The sequence below is a fragment of the Archocentrus centrarchus genome, chromosome 12 (assembly GCF_007364275.1).
Source record: "Archocentrus centrarchus isolate MPI-CPG fArcCen1 chromosome 12, fArcCen1, whole genome shotgun sequence".
Taxonomy (NCBI): domain Eukaryota; kingdom Metazoa; phylum Chordata; class Actinopteri; order Cichliformes; family Cichlidae; genus Archocentrus; species Archocentrus centrarchus.
The window spans coordinates 7,889,256-7,912,173 of NC_044357.1; the positions used below are offsets into that span (position 1 = coordinate 7,889,256).

The following is a 22,918-nucleotide window of genomic DNA, read 5'->3' on the forward strand; positions in this document are numbered from 1 at the left end:
AGCTCCAGCATACAGTCGGCACTTTTTCTTGTGTGGTCAAAGAGTACCTGAGATAAACTAGCTTCCTGCTGCTTGCTCCATTCGATGATGAAAAACATTCATTTTAAAGATTTCTTCTGGGTGAGTTTTGTTTGTTTTTGTTTTAGTTATTCTCATGATTATAACTTTAAAAAAAAAAAAAAAGAGAAAGGTAAGGCTGCCTCTGACAGAACCATGAAGAGGATGTGTTCAATTTTATTGTGTTTCTGTTCTATGCCGTGTGATTAGAATTTGAAAAACTTCATTTGTGGCATTCAGATTGTTTCTGAATTATTACAAACTGAAGCCCTGTTGAGGAATCTACTTTTGTAAGAATCTCCGATGTGTAATTAGTAATTGTAGTTTCCTTCAGTGCAGTAAAGAGTAAAGTTATCAATGCAGTAGATGAACAACGGAGTATCAGAATATCTCCCTCTACATTACATAAGCAACATACAGGATTTTGTATTGTCTAAGTATGGCCTCATATGATATATTTAAAAGCAATAAAAAGTATGCTTAGCTGATTACAAGTGTTGACCTCACCTTAACTAAATTACGGAGATGCACAGTTCAAAACATTAATTACACTCCCAGTCAATTATTCTGAAGTTAAAGTGCTCATTTATGTCTGCAGAGTTGTTTAAACAAGTTTAGCCAGAGCGTGCCTGTCGTACAATTAAGAGCTGGGCGTGGGGAGACATGGTAGCAGCTAAATCCCTGAGCCCTCCGTTTCTGTTAGGATATCTGTTTTGTTGTAATACTGCGTGCTGTAATACTGTCTGGGCATCTTGCTGACAGAACTCGGACCTGACCTCCACCACAGGGTACGATGGCATCATTCAGTATCTCAATGATGGCAAGAGGACATGCAAGGAGGTGGAGGATTTCATGAAAGCCAGGTAATGCCATCATCCATATAAATAATAATGTAAAAATATTTGGATGGCATGTTTGGCTCTAACCAAAGGTCTGCAAGATTGTGTTCAAGCTTTACATTGGAAGCCAGATGTTGCCATGCATGTAACGGGCAGCAATACAGATGTACAATGTAAATTTCGGCTTATGCAGCACTTCCAGTTAGAGATGTAATAACGTGTATTATAAAGGATCACTGTGTCATGCATTTGCCAGGACTTTCCAGTATTTCAGACCCCAGCAAATCACTTCCTACCACCTCTAACACTTTGCAAAGAACACTGCAGGAATGCTGTTAAATGCCAGAAAAAAAAATAAAATAGACTTTTTAATATAAGGTAAAGTGTCATGTAGTCTGATTTGGAAGTGTTTCCCTAGTTTCTAAGGTTAATTCTGTGCACTGCTGCATCACAGTAGACTGGCAGAAATGAAGCAGGAACAGAAAAGGTGTTTCTGGCGTATGTTAACGTTGCTCGGTGGCCTTTCATAGCAGTTTACGGTGACACAGACAAGTCAGCAACATAACCATCAGCTCAATTATTTTATGATTCAGTGGAGAAATGTGCTATAGGGAGCATAATGCTATGAAAGGAGGATATTACACAATAACATAACTGTTAGTTCCTAATTTGGGGAATCAAAAGCATTTTTAAACCACAGTGGTTTTCAAAATAATTGCGGTAAGACTTACTGAAATAAAAGCAGCGTAAAGAAACGTGCTAGAAGTGAAGTGTTTTTTTTGTGTGAAACGAGCAGCAACAAAAGAACTGCAACTTTTAGGTCACGCACAAAATTTTTCTCAGGCTATTTTGCAGAAACAGCGCTTCAGCACATCCTGTTGTGTATTCCATGCTGGAGGACAAACTTAGTCTGAGCACTTCCTGCTTTGACTCCCTAGAGTCGCACGTTCAGTGTGTTTTGTAACTGATCAGGCAGAATAACTGTTTCTGATCTGTTCTTGTGTAATTATTATATTTGAGATCTGGCTGAGTGACATTTGACTTTGAGTCACCTATTTGTCATTTATGATCGACTCTGTTTAGAGAGCTTGTTTCCAAAGATTTCACATTTAGTCCAATTTTTCTATATTTTTTTCATTGTCCCTCTGGTGCAAAACAGTAAAAGAAAGACTGTTTAGAGAGAGAGAACAGACGCCACGTATATAAATGTTATCCTGCCTTTTTTTTTTCTAATCAGTTAACCAACAATTAGTATGTAAATCTATGACTTCTAGGCTGATAGTGAAGCCTAAGTGGTGTATGACTATAAACTGATGGCCTGTCAGAGATGTCTGTTATGTGTTTTCCATGTAAATTCATTTGCAGTGTGTTGGCTGACCTTCGTTTAGCCTGTTCCTTGCATGTATGCTTGTACGCTGCACTCACTCTCTAGGGATTGTTTCTTTCAGGGCATCAATTGAAGAGAAGTACGCCAAAGATCTCCTTAGTTTGTCAAAGAAGATGTGTGGACACAGTGAGATGAGTAAGGCAACCCTTTGTGTTGAGATGCTGTTATTATGCGCTTCACTCGTTCTCCACCCTCTGAATTGGACACATGGAAGAGAATGATGGATGGTTATTAATTTTATTTTAGTCTGTCAGTTTTTATGTGCTGCACTGATGCCACAATACCAACAAGCCTAGTTCCTGTTTAATGAATTCTTACACTAATAATAGGAAGGAATGACTTAGCATGATAATTTACTTCATCAATATAGTGTGGTGAACTAGAGCTACTTCAACTTGAAGTAAATGCATTTGCCAATGCACAGCACTGGCTCAGCCGAAGTTTAGAAGTGTTTTATGCAGCAATCTTGGTAATCCGTGAGAATGAATTGTTGTCAAGATGCACTGTCACCCTATCCTCGTTTAAAGCATTGCATATTTTACCAACTGAGCAGTCGATCTGTTCTAGAGAAGACTGAACGCTCTGACTCATTCTAAAATTCAAGTATCAAGATGTCACAGATTCAGAGAGATTGTTTCAGAGGCCTGCAGGTCAGTTTCACTTTAGGGGCAGAAAAGGGGAAGTTGGTATAGCAAATTCTTATTCATTATTTACTGACAAGTGAAAAATAACAACCATACCCTATTTTTTTTTATCTAGCATACACACATCAGATAACTATCACAAGAGCAGTTATATCACAGACCATTACTGGTATCAAATTACATGTAGTATTAAAAAGTCTTAAGACTCCATGAGACTCTTTTCCTTCCTCATGAACAGTTTTCTTTTTTTCAAAATGTTTCATTTTCATGTAGAAAATCAAGGTCAGTGAAGTTACCACATTTGGTTCCTTGTCCGTAAGTGGTAAAAAAGTGTAAAATAAAAACACAGATATTGTGAAAGAACATTACAACATACACATTATAACTTTATACAACATTGGGCTATTTCTTCATGGCCACGTTTCTTGTACTGTCCAGAAGCTCAGTGATGCCCTGGTCCAGATCTGGGAGGAGATCCCCCAGGACACTCATTAGGAGCCCTGACATTGTCAGGCATGCCTACATAAATGTGGGGCGGGGGGCATACAAACTACTGAGAACCATTTGAGTTGCTACAATGAAATTTTGGCAAAATGGACTAGTCTGCCACATTATTTTTTCACTTTGATTTTCAGGTTTCTTTGAATTCAGTGAAAAACAAAGAAATCCGCACACCAGAGCGCTCCTGGAAAAGATTTTAATCCAAACAGACCTTTAAAAGGTGACGTTTCGGGCCAACATGCCCTTCTTCAGACTTAATGAGGTAATGTAATGCACATGTTTATATATCCACCCACTCTTAAGGTGGTCATGTGGTTGTGATTGAAAAAAAGGGAGGGAATCACACAAAAAATAGTCGAAATAAATTAGTAAAGCTGAAAACATTAAAAAGACTTTTCAATATAAAATCCTAACATGTGTATTACAAACCAAATGGCCAAGTTAAGAAATAAATAAATCCTATTAGAGGCTAATCACAAGGACAGATAATATATATTGATAAATAAGAGTCAACAAGATGAAAAACAACAGCGCCCAAGAAAAGTGGAACACATAGGTAAACAATGAAATAGGAGTGGCAAAGGATAATGACCCAATATTAAAAAGAGAAAATTACAAAAAGGGTCTCAAATCAAATTCTTCATTACAACCAAAGGGAAGTAAGGTGTTGAGGGTATATATCCAATACACTTCTCTCTTAAGTAAGAGAGAATTAATATTGCCACCACGTCGGGATGGTTTAATGGCTTCTGTGCCACAGTAATGTAAAGAAGATACGTTGTGTGAAGCCTGAGTAAAATGGATTGCAACCAAGCTTTTAGCATCATGATTACGGATGTTTGAGCGATGTTCTGATATTCTAGTTTTCAACTGTCGTGTAGTTTTGCCAACACAGGCCAAACCACACTATGACGTTAGTGGTTTGACATGTAATGATGCCCTTTATTCTGTAGGGTTTACCTGATCGTGGGTGATGGAAGATTTTGTTTTTGTGAGAGAAATTGCATTGAGTGCAATGCTCGCAGTTATAATTGCCAGATGGTATATCTCTGAGGAAGTGACTAGTTTTATGGATCGGGGAGGCAGGATCTAACTAAGTAGTTTCTCAGATTAGGAGATCTCTCATAAACAAACCTAGGTGGTGCCTGTAAAGATTTAAGAGAGGGATCTGAACTGATGATATGTCAATTTATTTATTTGTTTATTTATGATGTTTTTTTTACCTCAGTGGAAAAAGGAGAATATTGTATAATACAATTAATATTATTAACCACCTTTTTGGGTTTAGTATTATGCAGACAATTTAGGTGTGAAATGTCTGAGAAATGTTCACGTGCTTCTGTAATCCGTTCCTGTTTGTATTGTCTTGCCTTAAAACGTTGTTCTAAAATGTCTTTCTTGAACTCAGCCCTCTGTAGGTTGATCATTTTCATTTCTGTCAAATGATTCTTTCTTTCCTAACACATTGCACGGTCCATATCAGTGTAGATATCCAGCGTGATTTTTTTTTTTTGTTTCCTCTTTAAGATCTGATGTGTTTTCAGTATTCCTTAAAATTTTACCAGAGTATTTTAAACAGTTTCATTTCATTTTCGTGCTTGCTTGTTGGCTCAATAGATTGTGCAATTTTCAAGTTTGTTTTGTTTTGAAACAGAAGTGATCATATTTGGACAAGATGACAGGGTGCTGAGTTATCAGCTAAATGCTACATAGCTCTGCTAGTAAGATGTGCAAACAGACTGTATGGATGCATTTGACAGGTCACTTTTATTTGTATAGCAAATCAAAAACAGGAGTATCAACAGGAATAACAGCAAAGGCCTGGTCACCTTTAGTTTTTAGTCGAGAAGAGGGCACTGACACAAGTTGTTGGGAGGTTGACCTCAGGGTCCTGGAGGCATAATATGGATTTAAAAGATCCATGATATATTGTGAAGCTGATCCACGGAGGATTTTAAAAAATAAAATACAATTTTGAAATGAATTCTGTATTTCAAAACCTCCTTGTGATTGCTTCGGTCACTAGCAGATTGCTATAGTTGCCTGTAGTTTGCATGGAACGCACCGACTTGTCTAGAAACCCTCCCCAGCTACTCTGCAAGCCGTAATGAAACTGTGAAAAGTGCAGCGCAAACTCGACCGTTTGCCTTCAAAGTAAAACTTCCAACCTTTTCAGAAGCGTTGCGGTGCAGCTTTTACTTTGAAGCTGCATCTGTGCTGGAAATGATTTGCTCATCGCACATCGCTTTGAAGTTGACGGCAGGTTGCTTCCACACATTCCAGTTCACCTGTAGTTTGTATGGAAGATGCTGAGTTTCCTGTCGACTAGATAGAGAAATCTAAATATACAGGTGACCACAGCAACCTGCTAGTGACCAAAGCAATTACAGGAAGATTTTTGGTGCAGCACCCTCTTCATAACTGAATTTATCTAGCGATAGCCAGAAGCCTCCAGGAACCACTTGCAGAATAGTCAGGGAATACACATTTTTCCCTCACAACTGGTGGTTGTATTATATCCAAATATGGCAGGCAACTCTTGATCTATGTGTGCATAACGTCACTCAAAACTGGTTTTTAATGTAGTGATGGCTCTCAGTTGGTAAAAGCTTCCCTTCACAACACTGCTAATCTGATTGATAAAATTCATAAAAAAGATTTTTAACTACAACTTGAACATAATTGGAAAGTGGACCAAGTGACTGGACTAGGATAATTATAGAGCTTGGTGGGCCAAATAAAATAACTTTGATTTTGGTATAATTTTGTTGAAGGACATTTTTATCCAGAATTTGAGCTCTTCCAAACAGTCAAATAGGTTCTTCATTGAACTGTCAAGCGTATCAGGTACATAGAGTATTATCTACGTAACAGTGATAGTGAATATTGTTTTTTTGAAATCTAGAGCCAAGGGATGACATGTATAATGAGAAAAGAAGAAGTCCTAAAATGGATCCTTGGGGAATGCCAAATTTGATATACCACTGTTTAAGGTTGATGCATTCAATCTTAAACAAGGCTATAGTCACCATTGTGCATAATTACAAATGAATTTCAAATAAAAAGTGGTCAGAAATGTCACGTGATGCTTTTTACTGTAATATAAAGTGTGTGTCATAGTCTACTGTATACAAATTTTACCCAGATTTAATGTGTACAATCCTAAAGTAATCTCTTCTTCTCCTTTTCCAGTACATTAAAGAGATCCTTGGACATGCTGAAATTACGTGAGCACTTTCTTTCTTGCCTTAATCATGCTGTCTTGATTGTAAAATGTATAAAGACTGTAGTCTGAACTAGATGTTTACCCTGCAGAGACTGAACAAGTGAGTCTGTCACATTTACAACTGTCACAAAATATGAGGGAGGAGGCCAAGAAACTGGAAGAATTCAGAGAAAAGCAGAAAGAAGCAAGGAAAAAGGTTTTTATCTGCACTGAAATGCACTGAGACTTTAACGGCATTCAAGTAATACATTAAATTGATGATGGGCTTGGACCTTTTATTTTAGATAGAACAACAAATGGATATTCTCCACAAACAGAAGTCCACACAGTACAAGAAGACAATGGATGTAAGTACATATGGAAAAGTTTGAAGTTCTATCAGAGTTAATTACTTTTCTGCAAGAACATTTCTCCTGCTTTCCCTTGAAATATGTTAATAATAAGATGATCTGATGAGCATTCAGTCACATGAAGGTGATTGGCCTGCAAAACCAAAGTCAAAAGCACTTCCTTTTTCCGTTTTTAAGGTACCAAAGCTGCAGTTCCAAGATTGTGTTGTGTCTCATGTTTAGTAAAATGAAAACCAGAAGTAGTTAAACGAGGTAGCCCCAGCAGATCATCCATTACTGATTCATGTAAGAGGAGTTTCAATTGTGTTGTGAAAACACCCTTTCTATCCCTTCTCTGTTCTTCCTCTTTGGTGAGGGGAAGTTATGTTTACCAGTCTGGGAAGTGAAGAGCAGGGCATCATTTAAAACCATTAAAACCCTTGCCAAAAGTAGAAGTACTTGTCATCTAAGGCTCATATGACTATAAAAATCAGATGGTAGCACCAACAAAAATGGCAGTAGATATTTTTAGCATAGTGCCAAAATACATTAGTAAAGCATAAACTGCGGTTTTGTCTCCAGTCAAAGAAGACATATGACCAGAAGTGTCGAGACAAAGAAGAAGCCGATCAGAACGTGAACCGAAACACCAACACCAACAACACCAAGCACATGGAAAAGGTACTCAGCAGACACCCCCACTCATCAGAGTTTAATGTGATATGAAAAGAATGGAAGGATAAATAATAAAGGCATTATATCATTTATTTTCCCCAGGTTTGGAGTTTGAACCTTGAACTCTGTTTAGTCCTTACACCCGTAAATCTATATTAATCTCAAATTAAGGAGTTTGCTACTTTGATATCACTGATGTAAATCACTCGTCAGACTTTCTGTTCAAGAGTTTTTATTATTTTATTTTTAGGAAGTTGTGAATCATTAGTAAAAATTGTAATCCTAAAGAATCCAAAAAGCATAACAGCTGGCCCCTCCAGTTTGCATGTCTCAAAGTGACCCTATACATCCCCCAGAGTATGAGTGTGTGTGCAAAACATGAAAGTGCTTAAAGAACTAAAATAAAGCATTATATGTGTGTGTGTGTGGGGGGGTGGTGTGGTGTGGTGTGTGTGTGGCTTGTGGTAAAAAACTGCTTTGAGTGCTCACGGTCCATAAAAGCTACGTGAGTACCAGCCCATCTAACACTTGAGTTCTTATTTCCGTTTTAGAGGTGCTCTTGATGCACATTTTTAGATGCACTGGAAAAAAAAAATGCAGCAAACAATAAAAGTCTGATTTTACTTATTGTTTTTTTATACTTGACAAAAATACTTCTTATCAAGTCCATTCTCAGATTAAGCAGTGCTGTGCTGAAGAAATGTGTCATATTCTGGTAAACACAGTTTGGCTCTCTACCTCAGACTTCCTTTTCTAATTTGACTTTTTTGTATTGTTTTTATCACGTTTCAGCTCTGCTCAAAAGCACAGCAGGCAAAGCAGACTGCAGAAGAAGCAGGTAAGATACTAAACAACAGCAGGATGGAAGGGCTAAACCTTTCAGTAACCCAATCACACACTCTGTGATGATGATGATGGCAGGCTGCCTTTGGATTCAGCATGTTGTTCGCTTCATTCCTTTGGCCCCTGACTGTAATGCCTCTACTGATGCAGCAGATTTTGGTTCTTTATGCTTTTTAGACTCTGTACTTTTTGCAGACAAGTTATACCAGCAGAATGTCACCACACTGGGAAAGATTAGAGATGACTGGATAAAGGAGCATGTCAAAGCCTGTGAGGTGAGACTGCAACTAACCTTCAGTCAAACATTAGCACACATTACGGAAATGAGCTGAGTGACTTTGTTTTGTTGTACCCGCAGATGTTCGAAAAGCAGTCAGTGGAGCGGATCAACTTCCTGAGAAACACGGTCTGGACTCACCTCAACCAGCTATCTCAGCAATGTGTGACCAGCGATGAGGTAAAATCCCTACACTGTAGTTATTATGACCTCAGTGCTCGGTATTTTTTTTTTAACAAGTTCAGGTGATGGAAAATGTAGGAGAGGTCACTCTCTGACCACTTTAGTGTCTTTTAGCTCACTTCACTGTCTTGGGTCTCTCTCGCTGGTCTTTGACTAACCTTGCAGCTGGCAGCTGTTTTCAACTTTATACTTTAACACAAATGAACAAAAACACAACTCTAAATGACTGCTAATCTCAGTCTCTGTATAAACATGTCTTTATATGGTGAATGTTGCATTTGCAGCTTGTTCTACTATCTGTAAGTGGGCAAAATACAGTTATTTCTGGTTTAAAGTTCTTGGGCAACGTTTATATCTCTTTATCTTTGGTGTGGGTTGTTTGGACTCTGATCTTGTTTTACTGTCTCCCTTTACATGTGTGCATAGCTGTATGAGGAAGTGAGGAGGTCACTGGAGCAGTGCAACATCCAGGAAGATATTGAGCATTTTGTAAACCTCAGACAGACTGGTGACAAACCACCAGGTGTGAGTCAGTGACAGTACTGCACCCAATCAGAGGGAACTCATTATCTAACAGCACAGTCTCATTAGTTGCCAGAATGTCACCAATTTCCTTCTTCCTCTCCAACAGCTCCAGTTGTGTATGAGAACTTCTATATTGGTCAGAGGTCTCCAACGGGAGCACTGTCCTTTCGACTGCCTCTGCCGCTCAGCAGGTAATTAAGATAAGGACTCCAGCGGAGGGTGCCGCCAGCCTGCTAAAGTACTTAAAGTGTGTGTGGGGGAATTATTTAATCCCCTGCTGAATTTGCAATTTTGTTCTCTTCCAAAGATTATTATGGTTGTTTCATTTTAATGGAGAGAGACTGAATATCAATCAAAAATCCAGAAAAAAATCACATAAAAGTAATAAAGTAATTTGCATGTCACTGAGTGAAATAAGTATTTGATCCCCAAACAAAACATGACTTAGTACTTGGTGGAGAAACCTTGTTGGTGAGATGTTTGTTGTTGTTGGGTTGGAGGTCTCCAAACCTCAATCCTTAATGTGCTTCTGTGGCCACGCTTTTGTTGCCTTGGCAGCATGTTTTGGGTCATTGTCTCGCTTGAAGACCCACTCACGACCCATCTTCAGTGTTCTGGCTGAGGGAAGGAGGTTCTCATCCAAGATTTTGCACTACATGACCCCGTCCGTTGTTGTCCGGCACCCTTAGCAGAAAAACAGTCCCGAAGCAGTTTCCACCTCTGTGCTTGACTGTGGGGATGCTGTTCTTTGGATCATACTCAGTTTTTCCCTACCTGCAAACACAGCAGGTTGAGTTGATGCCAAAAGAACTTGTTCACTGGCAAACTGAACACGTGCCTTCTTGAGCAGGGGGACCTTGTGGACCCTATTAGATTTCAGTCCATCATAGCGTAATACATTACCAAAGCTGTTCTTGGTAACTGTGGTCCCAACTGCCTTCAGATCATTAACAAGCTCCACCCATGTAGTTTTGGCTGATCCACAACCTTCCTCATGATCATCCTCAACCTGTAAACAAGATTTTGCATGAAGCTCCAGACTGAGGGCGATGGTCATTTTATATTTCCTCCAATTCAGAATAATCGCACCAACAGTTGTCACCTTCTCACCAAGCTTCTTGCTGATGATCTTGTAGCTCATTCCAGCCGTGTGCAGGTCTATAATCTTGTCCTTGACGTCCTTTGACAGCTCTTTGGTCTTTCCCATGGTGGTGGAGAGGTTGGAATGGAAGAAATTGATTCTGTGGACAGGTGTGCTTTATACGTATAATGAGCTGAGATCATGAGTATCTATAATTGATTGATTAATTCTAATCGATTTGTCACATGGGTATACACAGCCAATCTGTGGGGTTTTGCCACCTTTGTAGAGCATTGGTGGGACATCTCTAATTGTTTGCTTTGTTTTGTGTTTTTGCAGGAGGGGGCCATTACCTCAGCCAACACAGGACAGTAACGGTATGTTTGTTTGTACTTATAAATAGAGTGCACTCTCAAAAGTAGGTTACCAACCTGGAAAGGAGCCCAGATACACCCTGAAAAGTCCCAGATTCATTCCATATCATTTGTTGCAGTTAAAACAGATCAATTCATCAATGTTTTATTAAAAAAAATAAATAAATAAATAATTAAAATTGTTTTCCATGTTTCTGCTAACACCCACAGAAAAGTAAGCCAGCAAGCTCCAACCAGCAAATATTATGAATACATTCAATAATTATTTTCTTTTACAACAAACAGAAAATACTGGAAAAAAAATGAAAATATTAAAATGAATTGATTTTTTTCTGATCAACAGCCAAACCTAAATTCAGACTTTACAGTTACAGAAACTGTAGTACAAGTAAACGTTCAGATATTCTGGCAAATTATGAAATGATTAACCAATTATCCAAACTGTTGCCAGCTGTAGGGGTTGTGCTTCTGAGAAAATAATTAAAATGGCATTATGGATTGTTTTTCTAAGCTTAATAATAACATTGAATGCTAGTTAACTCATCATAGATTAGTTGGCTCTGTGTGCTGTTTTTATGTTTCACCATGCAGCTGCTGATACTGTAGAAAAAAGTCAGGGTGTCATTAACTATTATTTCATTAAATCTAAATGTAAAGGCTGTAACACTTCAAAGTTCATTTTTGCACATGAAACTTTGACCCACTTGTTGTTGTGTAGCTGGAGCAGAGTATTGTGGGTCATAACAACCAGGAAATCACACCAGTTTCCAGCCATGTGCCAGTTTTGGTTATTTTGCATACTGTATTTGCATTTTATGTATTGGTAAATGCCCATCAAACCCGGCACTGAAAATGTTCACATTTACATATCAGTCTTCTGGCTACTAAATATGTTACATGCTTCTGCTTTTCGTGTCTAGAGACGTTTTTTTCATGTTTGCTTTTATGCAGATGAGTCGCACTACTCAACAGTGCAGGACGCAGGCTACAGTGTTATCCAGTACTAACACACATATCTGCTGGAAGAATTTCTGCACACGCTGTGGACTGTTCTTTGTGTCGGACCTCAGAGTTACTTTGTACGTCTCCTCACTTCCTCTTTTATGATTTCCTGTAAAAAGGACAGTCAGACCAGAAGGGAAGATTTGTGTCATAAGTGTACATAGACCTTTAGGCATAAGTATAGCAAACATTGTATTTTAAGGGTCTTGATTCTATTGTTAAAATGAAAACAGGATTAAATTATGTTTTTGCTGTGTGAAAATGTCACGTGAGCTGACCTAATCAAGTGGAAGTCCCTTGTTTAACCTGCACACAATAATTTTTTAGTCTTCTCAAGTCAGTAAGTGTTTCATGCTCTGAACGGTGTTATGATGATCTATAAAGTCTGAATACTGGAGGACTGTTAGAGCTGCACTTTGGATTTGCTCTACTGATATCAACAACTCCTAATTTTTAGTAAAAAGGAAACTGATGGCATTTTATTCTGCAACTGATGTGGTTTTGGTTCTGTTGAAACTATTGTTCTTCACTGAACCTCTAAATACATTTATCTATGAAACTGTTCTTACAGTACTGTGCAAAAGTCTCGAGACACCCCTCATTCTTTATATTTATTAATAAGTGCATCAATTTATTGAAGCATGTCCAAACATACGTGGAAATACAGTATATGAGGAAAAACTGAATTTTTACAGTTCTAACAAGCTTGAAAGTCAGTATTTGGTGCGACACCTTTATTCAACACAGTCTGAACTCTCTGAGGCAGCTTTCTTGCCATTTATTTAGTCTTCAGGAATAGTTCTTCAGCCCACTTTAAAAAAAATTACAAGTACGCCTTTTGCACAGGACAGTAAACTGAGGCTCTTTCTGATCCCTGTGTTTGTACATGTCACATGTTAGGTATAATATTTTATTGTGACGATCATCCATGACAGAATAACCATTTCAAATATAAAACAAACCCAACTTTATTTCATTTGCGATCATGTTTGCCATCTTTCTTACATTTCAGCATGTCTTTATGCATTTCAAATTGTACAGTCCTCCTCAATGTGAGTTAAGCGTTCCTGGGAAGAGTCAGCTCCTCTGTCCATTGGCTGCTATGCATCTTCAGGTGTTTCTCCTGCATATGGAAGCGGAATTCAGATCCTCTGTTGGTTTGACGTTACACGGCATGCTCCGACTTGATCAGATCCAGAATGATCTGGATGGTCGCCTCACCTGCATCCAGAATGCACAGTTAGATCAGTCTGTTTGATATTGTATCTTGGATAAGCAACTTGGCTTAAAAATAAAAAGATGTAAGAAAGAAGCTTCGTTTCTAATGAAATCATTCTTAATTAAAACAGCTTGGTTGAAATTTTATCGCCTGAAGTTTAGTGAATTTCCAATTCCACATAAGAGTGAGTGAAGAAAATTGAGTGAAAAGAAAAAATCCACTTGTCTGTATCCCAGTATAAGAAATAATTACTATCTATTATATGTTATGTGGCGCCACAGACGTTGTGTGTTGATAGGACGTATTGGGTTACCCTCCAAACTCATCCTCGGGTTCTCGAGCTTCTTTTCAAGCAAAGAGTCCATCAGTTTTCTCAAGTGCTTGAAGATCACACCAATGCGCACAGGAGCCTTTAAACGAGAACAACACAAGGAAAATTTAATTACACGCCACTTTTCAGTAACACAGCGATTTAAGAGACACACACAAACACATGTTCACTCATCAGCCCCTTTATTAGGTACACCTGCTCGGCTGCTCATTAATCTAAATCTCACACAAGCAGCAGCTCAGTGCATTTAGCCATGTAGACATGGTCTCAAAAGCCTGCTGAAGTTCAAACTGAGCATCAGAATGAGGAAGAAAAGTGATTTAAGTGACTTTGCATGGTCGCTGGTACCAGACAGAAACTGCTGATCTGCTGGGAGAAGAGCATCTCTGATAGCACAACACTGAAACCTTAAAGGAGATGGGCTGCAGCAGCAGAACACAATGCCGGGTGGCACTCCTGTCAGCTAAGCACAGGAAACTGAGGCTAAAAATTCACACAAGCTCACCAAAATTGGACAAAAGAAAGTGGGAAAAATGTTGCCCGGTCTGTTGAGTCTCAGTTTCTGCTGCAACATTCACATGGTAGGGTCAGAATTTGGCATAAACAACATGAAATCATAGATCCACCCTGCCTTGTATCAAAGGTTCATGGCAGGATGGTGGTGGTGGTGGTGTAATGATGTGGAACAGATTTTCTTGGGCCACTTTAAGCCCCTTAGTCCCCCATTAAACACCACAGTATTTACTGACCATGTCCATCCCATCGTCTGATGAGCGCGCCATGTCACAAATCATCTCAAACTGGTTTCTTGAACATGACAATGAGTTTGCTGTACTCAAATTTATACTATATTCAGCTAATCATGGAGTAATCTCTGTGACCTCTGACCTGGAAGTGGATCCATCCATCCAGAGTGATAAGCCTCTCTCTGTGCTGAATATCAATGTCGCCTCCAAACAGCAGCATGGGGAAAGGAGAAATCAGAGTGGTGTCTCGCAGGTAGATCTTAGTGTATTTCACCTGCCGACAAAAAACGTGTTAACGCAAGCGTGAATTACAGATACACACACACACACACACACACACACACTTCATCCATACCTTCTCCTGGTACAGCAGCCAGCCGTGTGTCTGCAGGTTCCGGTTAACAGATGAGAAGTGGACCTGAGCCTTGCCCTGAGGTGTCTCCACTGTGCAGGCCACGCGCTCGAGCACATCCACAGAGGGGGTGCATAGGACCCGGGCCACGTTGTCATAGAGCCCCGCAGACAGCACAGCATTCAGGACAGAGATCTGCTGCTTGGACAGCAAGGCCCCCTGCGGCTTTAAGGCGAAAGAGGACGAGGAGCGAGATGACCAGAAACCTGCCTGCTCCATCATCTTCATCAGCTCGCGCTTCACATCCTGCATGGAAGACATGATGAAATTAGATGGAAAATCCTAATCCTAGTTCAAATTTAAGTAATGAGCATGCAGTGGACGGGACGCTTTACCTCTATCGTAATGAGAGCTGTTCGATTAAGAAAATGTTTCCTACAGTAGGACATTTCTCCTCTCAGTCCGTCAGCCTGCGAGTTCTTCCACCTGAAAGTGTGACAATAAACACAGGTAACAAAAGGTCACAACAAATGGGGACAGGGACTAATCAGCTTATCAAACACTGAGAATGGGCTTTTTTACAGGCTGTTTTTTTTAAGTAGATATATGATGTCTCCTGAATACTCACAATCATAAATAAATAAATAACACATAATTAATGTTACTGTCAATAGAAACGGGCTCCTTCCAGTCACTAGGTTAAAATCTCAGTAAAAATCTGTATTTCATAAACGTGTCCTCTGATGAAATGACACAGTTTGGGTTTCAACCCAAGCCTTTTTAAATCTTCAGACCAGTTTGTACCCCAGGTATGCGGCGTAGATGGTCAGGTGATCGGAGTTAGCGACTGCCAGTGCAGCTTTGGCCAGGTTAGCTTCTTCCTTTCTGTTCATTGGTGTGAAGAAAGGAGACTTCTCTGTGATGGCTGCCGCGATGGTCGCCTGAAACAAGACATGATACAAAACAATCATTAAAACAGAAAACTGCGCCATAAAATCCTCATTCTCACACGCTGGGAAACAACCACACTGTTTTTCGAGGAGTTACTCGGTCAGACGTACTATGGGCTCCAGGCAGCCGAGGATGGCTCCATAGATGAGCATCTTGCCGATCTTCACGTTGACCGGCAGACTCGCCAAATGGTGTCCGAGAGGAGTGAGAACGTGCTTGTCGGGCTCACACGCGCCGATCTTCCTCAGCAGGTTTACGGCGTTACTGACCGACTGGGGCTGAGGAGCATCCAGGGCACGGCTCAGAAAGTCCTCGGGTGAGCCGTACTGACATTTCTACCAGAGAGTAGAAAGAGGCATCAAGAGTTTGCCTGCGTGAGGATTTTTATTTCTTTGTGAATCAGAGCGATTTAGATACCATGATGTGAAGGCAAAGCTCCTCAAGCGGGACCCGAAGAATTTCTGGAATGGAATAATCCATGAAGACATCAAACCTGAAATTAGGGGGGTTAAAAAAGAAAAAAGGAGCAAAACAAATCATCACATGACCTAAAATGGGAATAAAGTTTTGCTTACTGTCTTTTTTTTTTGATGACCACATCCTTCATATCTAATGAGGATGTATTTCATTTATTGCTCTAGTGGATATATATGATGAGCTCCACACCTGTACTTCGGGTAGAGCCTGAAGCAGAAGCCGTTTCTGACACGTCCTGCTCTTCCCTGCCTCTGGAGGGCGCTGGCTTTGGAAATAAAGGTTTCCACCAGAGAACTCATCTGGCTGCTCTCATGATACCTGAAAGACCACAGCAGAGTGGAGTTATGTCTATGCATGTAATAAACCAGCAGGTAATTATTTTTCATGTTTGTGGCATCATTCTAAGGTTCCTAAACGACAATGAATAATCATAAAACCCGGTACAGACATTCATTGTTCCAAATACTGAATTCCAGAGACTTCACTGAGACTTTCTCTCTTTCACGATGATGGCGCTGACATTCGTGGCTGAAAATTGTGTAACAGGTTATAATAATATTTTTGATAACTGCAGGGATCACTCTTAGTTTATTATCTAGCGCCATCATGAGGAAAACCGTTCAATATCTTTAAAATATAAATTAAAAATTCTTTCAAGCAGCATTTTTGCTATTTCAGATTTTTTTTTTTAAAGTTAAGTTTATTATTTTTAAAACTGGTACTGAAAGATTCTTCCTGTTTCTGTTTCTCTTTATTGGCACCGACAAATGGGAGATAGTTTAACAAACAAAATCCCAATCCGAAGGATTTGCAGATCTCAAAAAAATGTATTTTATTCACAATAGAAAACAATCAAATGTTTAAACTGAGACATTTTAGTATTTCATGAAAACAATGAGCTCATTTTGAGTTTGATGCCAGCAACGCCTTCTGAGTATTGGGGCTGTACATATGTAACAGCGGTTCTTTTTTCTGGCGCTGTTCTTGAGGTCTTACTTGTTTTCTTTGGTCTTCCCAGTGTCAATGACGAAAACAACATCAGGAATCGTCACGCCTGTCTCAGCAATGTTAGTCGACAACACAATCTGAAAGTGACCCAAAACAAGAGAATCGGATCAGGGATTTCTGTTTCTTTTTAACACAAACACGCAGAAGGATCGGTTGTAATGAGATATACACGTCATACAACATAAGTACCTTTCTGACTCCATGAGGGGGCACCGTAAAGGCAGCGGCCTGATCCTTCGATGAGAGTGTCGAGTGTAGAGCAACAATCCTGTACCTTCGAAACAGACAAAAGTGACAGTGAGATAGAGGGAAAAGTTGATGTGTCACTATTTGTTTAGGATTACTATACATCAGTGCGTGCACGCCACCTAGTTTTGTCCCGAAACCTCTTGTCTGAGGAGAGCAGGTCGTAGAGCTGCTGGATATGAGCCAAACCTGGCAGGAACACTAGAATGGCTCCATCCACATCCACAAACTGTGGGGCTTTGTCTGACGGTGCCACAAAAAAAAAAAAAAAAACCGAAAAAAATCCACGTTTAATACACAGAACATGAAGGAATCTGTGCTGAATGCTGCCAGTTTACATACCTAAGTAGTCAATGAGGTCAACAAGCAAGTCCACGTTGATCTTGTTAGGGTTCATATACTGCAGCACGTGTCGAGTCCTGCTGCTGAAGTGATCGAGGTCAGGACCCAAATCCCACCCCGAGGAGGAGTCTCTCACTATCACTTCCTGGAACAACGAGGAGCACGCAGATGAACTCATATTTAGAATCATTTGCAGTACAGTAACAGTCCACTCTGGTTTGAAGGTCCCGGTGAAGCACGAGCAACATCTCAACAACAGCTAAGCCATTCAAAGTGGAGAGCCAGCATTACCTGGTGCTGCAAAGTCTTGCCACCTTTTTGTGTGACAGAGACGGTGACTTCCTCTTCTTCTTCAAGAATTTTCTGGCTGTACTCTGAGTCCTTCTCTAAGACGTACCCAGTCTGCTCCACTATGTCCTCTAAATGAAACACCTGAAAAAATAAAACACATAAAGACACACGGATCCTTGAAAATATCCTTTTCTTGGCCTTATCCATGCTTCTTAGCTTAAACTGCAGTAGTCAGAAACAAATGCAGCTTATCTGTGATATTCAAAAAAAAAAAAATGTATTATTGGACTAACAAGATAAATCAGCTCATTTATCATCTTAAAAACACATATTAAAAAAAAGCATCCAGAGCTCAGGCCCGGTGGTGCAGTGGTGGAGACTGAATAAAAGCAAACTAGTAAAGTTTCTCCTACCTCCACTGGGAAAGTCCTGCCAGGAATGGTGATCACTGGACAGCGGTTGAAGTAGTTGGAGAACTTGTCACAGTCCACCGTGGCACTCATGAGGATCAGCTGCAGGTCAGATCTCTTCATCACGACATCTTTTAGGATGGTTAGCAGGAAGTCTGACTGAACGCTGCGTTCATGGACCTGAGGGATGGAGTTTAATTTATTGAATGAAAAGCAGAAGAAGGAGAAGAAATGTATCCAAAACCTGATTAATGCGTAAATTCTGTCTTGGTTGAGAGCTGTAAGTACCTCGTCTACAATGATATGGGTCAGGGAGCTGAGGTGCCGGTCATGCTGTAGCTTCCTCAGCAGAACTCCAGTCGTACAGTACAGCAGGCGGGTCCAGTCTCCGGACTGATTCTCCATCCGGATCTGGTACCCGCACAATGACGACTGAATTCAAAATGGAACAGGGTCAGTAAGGCTGGTTACGGTATATCCTGTCAGGCTACAGTGACACAAGAAGTAGTGTTTTACACAAAGGACCATATCATGGAAAAAAAAAAAAAAACATTTCACCTTAGACCCTGGTCCATCCTCACAGCCCAGCTCCTGGCTGACTCTGCAAGCCAGACTCATGGCAGATATTCTGCGGGGCTGAGTCACCACGATGTTGCAGGGCTGTGCCGTTGTTCCCCCAGTCAACAGATCCTCCAGGAGGAACTGAGGAATCTGAGTGCTCTTTCCACTACCAGTTTCACCTGCTACCACCACCACAGGGTGGCGCTGCAAAGCCTCCAGGACTCGATGTCGGTGTTGAAAGACGGGAAGCTGCTCTCGCTCTGCCTTGAAGGTAGGATACTTGTTTAATAGCACGGCTTCATTCAGTGCAAATGTGAACAAGTTCAAGTTTAATTACCTGCAGTTTGAGCGCGAGTTGTGACTTCTTCAGCTTTAATAAGAGCTCTCTGGCTGCCTCGAGATCAGCCACTTCCCTCCTCACGCCTCTTTTCTCACTCTTGTCCTCCTGCTCTTCTCCTCTCACCCCGATATCAAGACCAGCAAGGTTCTCCCACGATTCTTCAGGCTCTTCATCGCCAGCTGTGCTCAGTCCATGCTTTCCCTGAGACTCCTGTTGTTGACTCTGGTTCTGCTGCTGTTTGAGTCTGGTCAGGAGGCGAGAGATGAACTGATCTCGAGGTTTGTTGGCAGCAGTGCGGCTCTCCTCCTCCTGCTGCTGCTCGCTGTCTCTCCACTCCAGCCACACATCTCTGTAGGTTGGAGGAAGCAGCTGGTGCACTGACTATGTGAGAGAATAAGAGGGGAAAGAAGTCACTGCATGCACAGAGATGGATAAAACAGCCAAAATGTAGCAGCCCCCCAAAACATGTAGGCTGAGTGTTACCTGTCCTTTTACCAGGTTGTAGAGTGCAAGAGTGGCTCCCAGATGTTGAGCCTGCATACTGTCCTCAGTCAGGATGGTGGGACAAACTTCCAGAACATCATCAGCCCTGTGAACACGGACCCTGAGGCAAAGACATCACATGAATACATAAAACAAACCCTACAAATCTAAGAAGAGCTGTGTACATTAACCAAAAAACAAAAACATGTAGACAGCTTACTTGCATCTCCAATATCTACCAGAGGCAACCTTATGAAAAGCCGGCGGTGGACTTTTTGGGAGATTCTTTCGGACCCAATCGATAAGGAACTGTTTGGGAGACTTTCCGGTCCAGCTGCGAGCTGTGTAGTCAAAGTTGCGAATGTCCTTTGGCTCGTTCTTTTTCACAACTGCAAGAAAAAAAAAAGGGTCAGCAACCTCAGATCCTCAAAAGGATCTGATTGAAGGCTTTTCTGTATTTTCTGTAAATCTGCTGGTGGATGCTGATTAAACAGGGAAAAAAAATGACTTCTTTCAAACAGTGGATGAACTGAGGGGTACTGCTAAGGTCCAGTATAAGCTAACTAAGGATTATTTTCAACATTATTCGTGCAAAGCTACACTTAGTAGAGTATAAGTAAAGGATACTGAACTGAGCATAACAGATACCCTTTAAATAAAATAGCTTCCTGTGCTGTGTGCCTGCTGTAATGTCTGTTTCTGTGTGAACCACACAAACATCTTCCTACTTACACAAATAAATGACATTTTCCTTGAAGGTCTTAGACCACCTGTGCAGTCTGACTCTACTGGAGATTATTATGATTTAACCCAAAACGGGAGCAGAGGTCATCGCTGAGGACAAACTCACATTTGCATGTAGTTATGGGAATGGATTTTTTTTGTCCATAACACGTTTTACAGTGTTACTACAGTGTTACTACACAATTTACTGACCCATGACATTCCATAAAGTATCTGTATGATACATAAAACACATTCAACCTCTATTGTCCGTCAGTTTAGCTCAGAAAGTGTTTGTTTTGCCCCGCGTACCTTTCTCGGCTGGTGGGTCCTTCTCAGCTTGTTCAAATAAATTAAAGCCGAGCTCTTCTTTGTCCTCCTTAACAGGAACTGTTTTCTTTTCTTTTTGAGGTGCGTCCACCACTTTTATGGCAGGATTGAACATGGGGTGGGACTCCAGCTGCTTCATTTCTAGAAAGGAAGAAAAATGGTGTTTAAAACATGTTTAAAAGATATCAGTGGAAAATAAAAGCTTACAGACGCACACACCTTGCTGTATGATACGTATTCTGTCCTGTGCCATCCTCTGGCTCATCTTGTCTGCTTTGGTCTTGGCAACAGCTGCTGCTTCTTTAGTGTCATACAGCTGAGCAGTCAGTATCAAATACCTGTCATTCTTCAAAGCCATACATAATACACACAAAATTAATGCCCATGCCATATACTAAAATACATTTCCTTCAAAAGGCAATCATGTTTCTAACTTCATACAAAGGTTGATAAGAAAATTTCACAGCCTTAATTTAACATTTTGTAATGTGTGTTTATTCAGAACTAAAATAGAAAAAAAGAGAAAGTTGCTCTAATTGTACTTACTGGATCAAACTTTTCCTCCAGTTCAGGATTGCATGTTTTCTCCCCACCTTCCGATTCCTCCTCTTCTTCTTCACTGCTTTGCTCTGCATACCTTAGGATCCAGTCCTTCATGCTGGCAGCTTCGTCCTTCTCTGTAGCCTGGCAAACAACATACACACTCACTCAGAAACTGTGTGACAGAACGCCTGTTTTTGGCCAACACACCCTTGCAGTACAAACCTTAGTGGTCCCTCTGCGGGTGGTGTTGCTCGGTGCTTCAGGGCTCTGAGCTGCAGGTTTCTGCTGGACAGGATGCTGGAACCGTGGCCGGTTCTTCTGACTCTCTTCCTGCATCTGCTGGCTAAAACCATCTGGCAGCTCCTCTGGTAAAACAGACGATAAATCCAGAAAGTTACTGTTCTGCCTTTAAGGACTCCCACAATGATGATGTTTGAATGACTGCTGATGCTGTATTACCATCTTTAAGGTTGAGGCAGAGCCAGTCGAGAGCAGAATGGAGATCTCCTCCGTACAGGACGCTACTCTTCATCGCCTCTTCGATGTGCTCCCTTTTAAAGTTGAACTTCTGCAGAGCTGTGTACAGATCCTGCAAGCACATTATGAGAATGACAACGGGAATGCACAACACCAAAACTCAGTGTGGGTCAGCTGTGAGGAATCAGTGTTTTGTCTTTACCAGCAACTTCTTGCTTGTAAGTCTTCCTGATATGGGCCCCTTGTCACCATTCTCCTGTCTGAAGTCATTGATCAATTTGATAATCTTCTTCTCCAGGTCAGCTTGGATAGCAACCTTTGTTTACAAGTAAAATCCACACACATTGTTATCATTATGAAAGGCTTTTCCAACATTAAAGACACCTGACACAGAGAATAAGATTTGGGCACTTACTTTAAGAACGGACTTGTCGGAGACCCCACCAGTGTCAACCTGGGCAGTGTTGGTAAGACTGTAGGTCTTCGGAACTGGAGTGAAGACAGACAGAGAAATATACAGACACCACTGAGCCGGACTTTGTGTTAATCCAAGATTCACATTTTATTTACAATATTTTAAACTATGTGACACATTTGTTATTCAGTCTGGAAAATGTCTCATAAATGGGCAAATGTCATTACAAGTTACCAGACTTCAACTGGTCACACAGTAATTTCCTTTACAAGATCAATAAAGTATCTATCTATCTATCTATCTGGACATCTGAGCAGCAACCAAAGCGCATAATTATTGATCCTAATCATAAAAAGAAATCACTGCATGGGAAGTAGAAAACATTTGATTGTTTTTACGCTGTCACGGATTGCCACCTTTAGATTTGCTCTCTTTGGCTGGTTTGGCCGGCTTGCTGGAGGCTGGCTGTTTCCTCGGCTCCTCCGCCACTCCGTTCCCCGCCGCAGCCGCACCGCTCCTGCTCGCTGCTGCCGGAGCAGTCGCTTGCGCTGCCGATTTCTTCTTCTTTCCACCCATTAGGTCATCCAAACACTGCCCGCTTTCGAGTCCTTTACGTGCATGAATGATGTCGAGACATCAGCGAGTCGCTAGATAGATGAAAAGACGCCAAACTGAGAGCGACCCTAAAAAAAAAGGTCTTCTCTTCTTTCGCCCCGTTCGGCTGCCGTAG

At 40.7% G+C, this 22,918-nt stretch overlaps 2 protein-coding genes across 2 annotated transcripts; one reads left to right on the top strand and one right to left on the bottom strand.

The window, feature by feature from the left end:
- On the top strand, positions 1-13,222 carry pstpip2 (proline-serine-threonine phosphatase interacting protein 2). The gene is made up of 15 exons (XM_030742889.1): positions 1-120; positions 820-920; positions 2,345-2,446; positions 6,621-6,655; positions 6,744-6,850; positions 6,939-7,001; positions 7,566-7,664; positions 8,451-8,496; positions 8,697-8,776; positions 8,860-8,958; positions 9,388-9,484; positions 9,593-9,677; positions 10,907-10,944; positions 11,893-12,020; positions 12,985-13,222. The coding sequence occupies exons 1-14, from the start codon at positions 85-87 to the stop codon at positions 11,946-11,948; spliced, it is 1,044 nt and encodes a 347-aa protein (XP_030598749.1). The 5' UTR covers positions 1-84; the 3' UTR covers positions 11,949-12,020; positions 12,985-13,222.
- dhx29 (DEAH (Asp-Glu-Ala-His) box polypeptide 29) lies at positions 12,887-22,898 on the bottom strand. Its single transcript, XM_030742888.1, has 28 exons — positions 22,605-22,898; positions 22,189-22,262; positions 21,976-22,089; positions 21,756-21,885; positions 21,519-21,661; positions 21,300-21,437; positions 20,973-21,099; positions 20,736-20,894; positions 19,921-20,089; positions 19,701-19,821; positions 19,215-19,598; positions 18,875-19,141; positions 18,605-18,748; positions 18,320-18,496; positions 17,907-18,047; positions 17,616-17,760; positions 17,396-17,516; positions 17,217-17,301; positions 17,016-17,104; positions 16,209-16,337; positions 15,960-16,035; positions 15,653-15,877; positions 15,396-15,532; positions 14,987-15,077; positions 14,595-14,897; positions 14,382-14,513; positions 13,476-13,572; positions 12,887-13,164 (listed from the first exon to the last, which is right to left on the bottom strand). Exons 1-28 carry the CDS (start codon positions 22,762-22,764, stop codon positions 13,109-13,111), a joined length of 4,134 nt encoding a protein of 1,377 aa, XP_030598748.1. The 5' UTR covers positions 22,765-22,898; the 3' UTR covers positions 12,887-13,108.
- Between the last annotated feature and the right edge of the window lie 20 nt (positions 22,899-22,918).

What these genes read in the sequence shown, in the direction of transcription:
- pstpip2 (XM_030742889.1), top strand. Translation starts at nt 85, where the DNA reads ATGATGAAAAACATTCATTTTAAAGATTTCTTCTGG. An exon ending in CTTGGACATGCTGAAATTAC is followed by an intron (nt 6,656 to 6,743) that starts GTGAGCACTTTC and finishes TTTACCCTGCAG; the next exon opens with AGACTGAACAAGTGAGTCTG. An exon ending in GACTGGTGACAAACCACCAG is followed by an intron (nt 9,485 to 9,592) that starts GTGTGAGTCAGT and finishes CCTCTCCAACAG; the next exon opens with CTCCAGTTGTGTATGAGAAC.
- dhx29 (XM_030742888.1), bottom strand. Translation starts at nt 22,764, where the DNA reads ATGGGTGGAAAGAAGAAGAAATCGGCAGCGCAAGCGACTGCTCCGGCA. An exon ending in AACTCGCGCTCAAACTGCAG is followed by an intron (nt 19,142 to 19,214) that starts GTAATTAAACTT and finishes CCTACCTTCAAG; the next exon opens with GCAGAGCGAGAGCAGCTTCC. An exon ending in AGGCTCTACCCGAAGTACAG is followed by an intron (nt 16,036 to 16,208) that starts GTGTGGAGCTCA and finishes CCCTAATTTCAG; the next exon opens with GTTTGATGTCTTCATGGATT.